The sequence below is a fragment of the Saccostrea cucullata genome, unplaced genomic scaffold, assembly GCF_032062105.1.
Source record: "Saccostrea cucullata isolate Sc308-1 unplaced genomic scaffold, CSIRO_AGI_Scuc_v1 ctg3200, whole genome shotgun sequence".
Lineage (NCBI taxonomy): Eukaryota > Metazoa > Mollusca > Bivalvia > Ostreida > Ostreidae > Saccostrea > Saccostrea cuccullata.
The window spans coordinates 3,642-11,334 of NW_026933291.1; the positions used below are offsets into that span (position 1 = coordinate 3,642).

At 33.0% G+C, this 7,693-nt stretch overlaps 1 protein-coding gene across 1 annotated transcript; it reads left to right on the top strand.

Moving 5' to 3' along the window:
* The first annotated feature begins 449 nt into the window (after positions 1–449).
* On the top strand, positions 450–1,371 carry LOC134237930 (uncharacterized). Its single transcript, XM_062720071.1, has one exon. It carries the CDS (start codon positions 505–507, stop codon positions 1,285–1,287), a length of 783 nt encoding a protein of 260 aa, XP_062576055.1. The 5' UTR covers positions 450–504; the 3' UTR covers positions 1,288–1,371.
* The last annotated feature ends 6,322 nt before the right edge of the window (positions 1,372–7,693 follow it).

The window sequence follows — 7,693 nt, forward strand, 5'->3', positions numbered from 1 at the left end:
TATAAAATAACTGACCAGACTCATTAAACGGGTTCGACGAGTATACGTTGATAAGAATAGCAACAGGTACAGCTCAGTGACCAATAGTGTATAAATAAAATAAACCATAATTCTTAATGCCCAAATAAAGATAACTCTTACCAATACCTGTACAATCAGCTACATTGTAATATTAAACATTGACACAATGTCACTTGTGACACATATCCTATTTGAGTATGTTTGATATTTGTTATTCCATACTTATACTACTCTGTGGAAAAACTTCAAAGATTAAAAATAGTTTGATGGATTTTACTACGTCATGCTTTAATTTAGAATAGTTTATAATTATAAAAAGATTTCAATTGTATTTTTTTTTATTTTTGTCTTTAAAGGAGACCAGACGTACAAGGCTTTGGTATCTGGGAAACATCAGAGTTCAGGATATTGTTAAGAAACAAAGCAGATATTGAAAGTCTAAAATCTGAACTCTACAAACTTGACCCTGAATTCCTAAATACTATGTCGCTACAAATCGTGTCTGGTGAAATAAAAATATACAGTCATGTGAAACAAGGAGAAAAGATTTACTTAGATAAAAATGGTAAAAATCCAGAACCGTCCTATGCAACAGCTGGAGCTCTTCTGAGAGACAATCTTGGTCAAGATGAGTTGTATGGATTGACGTGCCATCATGCATTACCTAGGGAGAAAGGATTTGTGTACGTTCCGTCTGGAGAATCTAAGCAACTTGCCCAAGTCGGAGAATGCATTTATTCAGATCCAGAACCTTTCCACGATTTTGCCGTTTTTCAAATAGATAAAGACAAACGTAGAAACTGTGACACGACCTTTTTGAACAGAATGGAAAAACCATGCAATGTAAATATTTACGAAGGACCCCTACCGGCAAATGCAGTCGTACATAAAAAGGGAGCAACGACTAATCTTTCTGATGGTCGAATCGTCAGCCCAGAGTTTTATTATAAATTGTTTGAAAATAGAAGTGAAATGTTCCTTGTCTCGAGTTTTAACTCCGATGAGGACCCTTTTTCTTCAGAAGGAGACAGTGGATCAGTTGTTTTCCAACACGACAGATCCCTTGACCAGAGGTCTGTTCATGCTTTGGGTTTAGTTACTGGAGGGATAGATGAAGTCCGAGACGAAAGTCTCACAGACCTCCGGAAGTCCACAGTTTGCTTACGACTTAATAAAGCTCTTTCTCGCCTTTCTGAAAAGAAGCAGTTGGACTTGGAATTTGAAAACTCTTGTCGCATATCTTCAAGTTCAGATGAAAGTGTATAAAATGAAAATTGCTATCTTTTCATGTCTTGTTCATCTAGGTGATAATTTTATAATGTTGTGTCTTAGATTAACTCTTCTGGCATACCAATTGACGTAAAACAAAAACTCAATTATAATTTACAATAGACTTAATTCGTCTTTATATGTCTGGAATTTGTAAACAGAATTGTACAAAAAAAACTTTTCACAACGTAAATTGGATGTTGATAAAAGAATGACCAAGACTTATTTTATCGATAGTTAAGAAATATTAAGTAGTAAAGCAATATATCTATTTTTTTTTTTACTTATTCCATTTCTGTATGAAGATTTTAACAGGTGCCGATCGAGAAGTTTTTACCGGGGGTTTATTTTACCCACGCAAAGCTTGAGAAAAAAATCTCTAAAAAGCCAATAAAACCGAAAAATCGTAGGCCTATCCCAAATATATAAATTTGGGTTTGTCCGTCCGTCTGTTTAGCTGTCCGTCCGTCCGTCCGTCCGACTTAAAGAAAAAAAAACTTCTTTCGTGGGAAGGACTAGGGGGTCGCTTTCCTTGCCTTTATGTATTACCCTTCCAACCAGTTATTGTTTTGAAGGGTTACGAGACATTTTATCGTTACTTCACCATGTAAGTAACGATAAAATGATTTACAGAGAGATTCTAAACCCTAACCCCATCATTACCCTAGATCCAACCATAGATTGTTTAGATGTCCGGCTGTTTTTTCTATCCTTAAATTTTGAAATCGTGGAATTTCGGACACAATGCAAAATAAAATACATATATTTCTCTCTAATTTATACATGAATGATATTCATCAACTTAAGCATGTTTCTAATGAATGTAATAAAGGCTGATTTGATCTAACGTATCTACATAAACAATGAATTCCCTGGGAGATTTAAGGAAGAATAAAATAGCCCCTCAAAGAAAAAGTTGTGAAGACGTGAGAACTGATCAAATCAAAGGTACTTGCAGTCATATGCTTTTTTTTTTATTCCTGACTGTTAATTCTGGACCATCGAAATTACGATTGGAGTACAAATTTAGTATTTCTTACAAGTATACATGGACGAATTGCATCCCAAAAAATATTAATTCCTCTCCGCTTAGAACTATCTTTTCTTTTTCTGTGACAAAACTACACAAGATTTAAGCAGAGAAAGGTATATTTACTCTATTCCAATATATATTTATTGGAAAATAACATTGAATTTAAAAAAATGTCAGTTTTAATTTTTGCTGTTTTAACATTTGTTTCCTGTAAAAGTTATTATATGATGTAGTTTATTGCCATTTTTCTTCCATAGACTTAGAAAAATGACATATTTGAAACAAGAAAATTTTATAAATTTTATTTTTTTACAAAGACAGTGAATTACCATCTTTATCAACTGGGACAAGTTCATACTGATTTTGCAGCCTATCAAATTCCTTTTTTGCAAATTTTGTCCTATACTCAGTATCTACGGCCATTGAGCAGTGATGTTTCTTTTTCGATCCAGCACCTATTGTGACACAGGACATACTATTATTCGAAGGACCTGTCTCCTCGTCCCACAATGGGATTCGAACCCGCGACGAAATTAAGAATCAATTTTTTACTTCGCAACTCTAGAGCAGACACTCTTACCAATGCACTACGCCGGCGACTACCATCATCAGAAAGAAGAAATTGGATTGCTTTTCTCAGATTGCACAAATGCAAAGATCAAGAAGTAAATATAAAGCCTGAAAAATACTTCCTCGACTTTCCTAAGTAAAATACACATGCTTTAACAATTTATGTCAGATACGATTGGGAATTTGTGACCTTTATAACGTCTTTTCCGCTGACGTCACGACCCAGGGTCCTGCTTTAAAATTTCAAAAAAAAATTCTAGAATTCAAAGTCCTTCGGACGGGTCGTTAAATAGTGCGACATGTTAAGGATTGCAACCCCTTGGCACGCCAAAGATTGTTTTTCTTGTTTTAAAAAAAAGATATTGCTCATCGGAGGCTGCCAGAGAAACCCATAACATTTCAAAACCATCCACGTGGTCGGATATTGAGCTCAGTGTTTTATTATAAGCTGTTGAGAAATGAACAGGGAAATGTTCCCGTTTCATTCCTAGTCTCCTTTTTAGACCCAGGTGATCATACCTTCTCTGCAGAGGGCGATTCTGGTTCAGTGGTTTTCAAACACGACAGTTCCCCTGACCAGACGTCATTGTCGGCCCTTGGTCTTGTGACGGGAGGGATTAATGACGTCAGAGACGAAAGTTCGACCGAGGCCCTTAATGCCACAGTTTCTCCCCAACCAGATGCAGCGTTTTCTCGCCTTTCAGAGGAGAATCAAATAAACTTGAAAGAAGAAATCGTTGAACCTCCTACATTTCAGATGAATTAAAAATTCAAAATTATGTAGAACAAGGGGAAAAACAGTTTAAATAGGAAAAGTGACAATACACAACTTTCCTATGGCATGGTTGGTTCTCTACTAAAAGACGATGGCAAGGACGATGGCAAAGACATAGGACCGCTACGTTAATTAACCCGCCCATGGAGAACCCTGCTCTCTATCTCAAGAAAGGAAACTTGAAAGACTGAAGGCTGTTGAAAATAAATTGGCGACACGTAAACTAATTATTTTTTAAAAATTTCTAATCAAAAAAAAATTATTAATAAATGATAAAAACGTTATAAAATCAAAGTAAAACGTTTTATCAAGCTTCTTTCGGTACCATTTTTAACCCTACACCCATTTTTCTTTGAATACACTGCAACCTGTGCGATTTGAAAGTGGCAAAAAGTACGCCCCAATGTCCAATGCCTTTATGAAGTCTATCTATGCAAAACAAGGGGGGGGCTATTACCCATCCTCACCCGGTTCCGACGCCTATGCGAAACTAACTAACGTGCTGATATCATGTATCTTTGTCATGTGACAATGCCGATATTCTATCAGAATATATATGGAGTGAAAAAAATCGTTGTGTCATTTGAAACTGTTATTTATCTAGTATTAAAAACATTGCTTTTTTTAAAAACTTTTACTTTTGATGAGACTTTTGCCACTGTGTCAATTGCATGCATCATAAAACTAAAGAAATGATGACTTTAAATGAAACTGTTGATATTCTTGTTTCATCATCTTGTTTATCAATAACTTACTTTGTTGGAGATAAAGAACTATATTCAAGAAGTTTTTCATACGTAGAGCATGTTCTTGCATATCAAGTCAACTGAACTGAGAGCTTTAAGCCCCATATGTAGGTTCTGAAGGTATATTACCACATAAATAGGGGAAGTTGACGATTAAAAAATTAAGTCATAACCATCAAGTTTATCGTTAATCTTTGTTGTTAGATTACCATTGACTTCTTTTTCTTGTAAAATATCCTAATATAAAACAAATGTATAAGACTGGGTGGTATTCATTTCAAGCCCACCTGGATACATCGTGTCGACTTATGAAATAATCATTGTTAACTGACAATACGTCTTCGATATATATGTATCTAATTGTTATACCTTTAAAAAAATTGTTCCTATCCAAATCTGTACCAAAATAAAGTCTAACATTTCTAATGTTTTGATGAGCGGGCATTAAAAAACCGACGTTTGACCGCTGAATGAGATGTTGGACCGATCGATGAGATGTTGGACCGCTTACTTCAAAGAATGGGCGGGGCTAAAACACATTCGTTGGTGTTCAAAATGACGAAAAAAAAAATAAAATGAAAGGTGTAACAAAACATTTATTGACTACATGTATATTATCGGGGAAAATGCGTTTTGTCGACCATAACGGCCTCATGCAGGCAGACAGTTTGGTTTTTGGGTACGAGAAAACGCATGTTGGCCTCGAACTCAGTCAATAATTGTAAAATGTCTATGCATCCTAATAATGCACGTTAGTACTTAATATATTTTGAAGAGCTGTATGAAGCTGTCAATACATAACAAAGTAGAGCGTAATATGTGCGCGGATAGTAAAAATTTACCGGATGCCTCATATGAAAATGATGTAAGTTTTTTGAGAGAACTACATTAATACATTTTTATTATTGTGGACATTTTGACAGGGCAACCTGAAACCTATTGGGGAAACCTGAGATCAGTACTTTGGTTGCCCAAAGTATGACTAGGCTCTTTATTATGATGTTAATGTTTCTGCACCTGAAGTTAATAGGAGAGGAACAAAGGTTTCTTTTTGCATTTTCCGACATAAGTTTTTTTTACATACATTCTTTTGTTACTTAATCCCCTTATCATGACATAAAACATAAATTCCTCATTTAAAACGTGGATCAATTACGTAGAAATGTGTTCTTTTACATTATGTTTTGCATTTAGATATTAATGCAAAAAAAACACCTGTGCGTGAGTGTTTCAATTTCTGAATAATTATATCATCAGTTGCTTTTTTTATCAAATTATTTACTTTGTAAAAATCGTGCTCTTTTTAGGATATTTCTCTTACTTTACAATTCTTTGATGAAGAGGTAAGAAGTTATTTCTATATAAACTGTGGTAAATTATTTAAAACACGAATTAATATGAGAAATATCAATTGAAAGTTAAAGGATTTCATAAAATACCAGACCGGCCAATCAAACTGAGGTAGTACTCAAAGAAATATCATTATTAAGTTTCTCTTCTTATTTTTCTTTAGTTACCCTAATAAAAAAATACTATAGTTAACGTTTACTATAGTTAACTATAGTAAATCAAAGTGTCAAAGTTTTCATCAAAGTTTTTCAAAGTGTCAAAGTTTTCGCCAAAGTTTTTCAAAGTGTCAAAGTTTTCGCCAAAGTTTTTCAAAGTGTCAAAGTTTTCGCCAAAGTTTTTCAAAGTGTCAAAGTTTTCGCCAAAGTTTTTCAAAGTGTCAAAGTTTTTCAAAGTGTCAAAGTTTTCGCCAAAGTTTTTCAAAGTGTCAAAGTTTTCGATAAAGTTTTTCGAAGTGTAAAAGTATCCAAGTTTTCGATAAAGTTTTTCAAAGTGTCAAAGTTTTTGATAAAGTTTTTCGAAGTATCAAAGTTATCGATAAAGTTTTTTGAAGTAGCAAAGTTTTCGATAAAGTTTTTCAAAGTATCAAAGTTTTCTATAACCTTTTGCAAAGTGCTAAAGTATCCAAGTTTATGATAAAGTTTTATAAAGTGACAAAGTTTTCGATAAAGTTTTTCTAAGTATCAAAGTTTTTGATAAAGTTTTTGAAAGTATCAAAGTTTTTGATTAAGTTTTTCAAAGTGTCAAAGTTTTTGATAAAGTTTTTCTAAGTATCAAAGTTTTCGATAAAGTTTTTGAAAGTATCAAAGTTTTTGATTAAGTTTTTCAAAGTGTCAAAATTTTCGATAAAGTTTTTTGAAGTATCAAAGTTTTCGATAACCTTTTTCAAAGTGCTAAAGTATCCAAGTTTTTGATAAAGTTTTTCGAAGTATCAAAGTTTTTGATAAAGTTTTTGAAAGTATCAAAGTTTTCAAAAAAGTTTTTTGAAGTATCAAAGTTTTCGATAAAGTTTTCAAAGTGTCAAAGTTTTCGCCAAAGTTTTTCAAAGTGTCGAAGTTTTTGCCAAAGTTTTTCAAAGTGTCAAAGTTATCGTCAAAGTTTTTCAAAGTGTCAAAGTTTTCGCAAAGTTTTTCAAAGTGTCAAAGTTTTCGTCAAAGTTTTTCAAAGTGTCAAACTTTTCGTCAAAGTTTTTCAAAGTGTCAAAGTTATCACTATAGTAAATCAAAGTTTTCAAAGTATCAGAGTTATAACTATAGTTAACTATAGTAAACTATAGTTAACTATAGTTAACTATAGTATTTTTTTGTTAGGGTAAAATGGTGTGTTTCAATTTTACAAAAAAGATATATAAATATATAAGAGATATCAGTTATCGAGATAACTTCAGCATGAAAAATGAGTTTATTTAAGCATTCACTTGTTTGTTTTTTTTTCACCTCACGTAATTTTGCAAAAAAATAAATTGTAGATTGGCCAATAATCATGATGGTTTTAATTTCACTATGTTCGCGATTTATCAATTTTTCCGCGAAATTAAACCGTTCGTGAATGTTATAATGAGTTTTTAAAACATTTAAATATCTATACAAAATTTAAATTTATTTCTTGCGTGAAATTAAAACTATCGCGATTGGTACTTTTTGAGAAATTGTGAAATTATAACACCGTGGAATTGAAACGACTCACAGTATCTATTCATTCATTTAATTGTGCGTTCAAAAAATGCAAATACTGAAGTGGATTCCATTTTGGAAAAAGCATAAGGCCGCAACAACTCTCAATCTGACCAGTACAGCTTATCAGTGGACATTTTGTCTTTGTTATAGGTACATTATTGCCTGTGTTCACGTTAATTCGAACTGACATCTTGGTGTAATTGCACCAGAGGATATTCAATTTATAATTTAGTACACAAGCCTATGTAAGCACTTA

Bases quoted from the DNA above. Each gene is read 5' to 3' on its own strand.
- LOC134237930 (XM_062720071.1), top strand. From the start codon at position 505: ATGTCGCTACAAATCGTGTCTGGTGAAATAAAAATATACAGTCATGTG.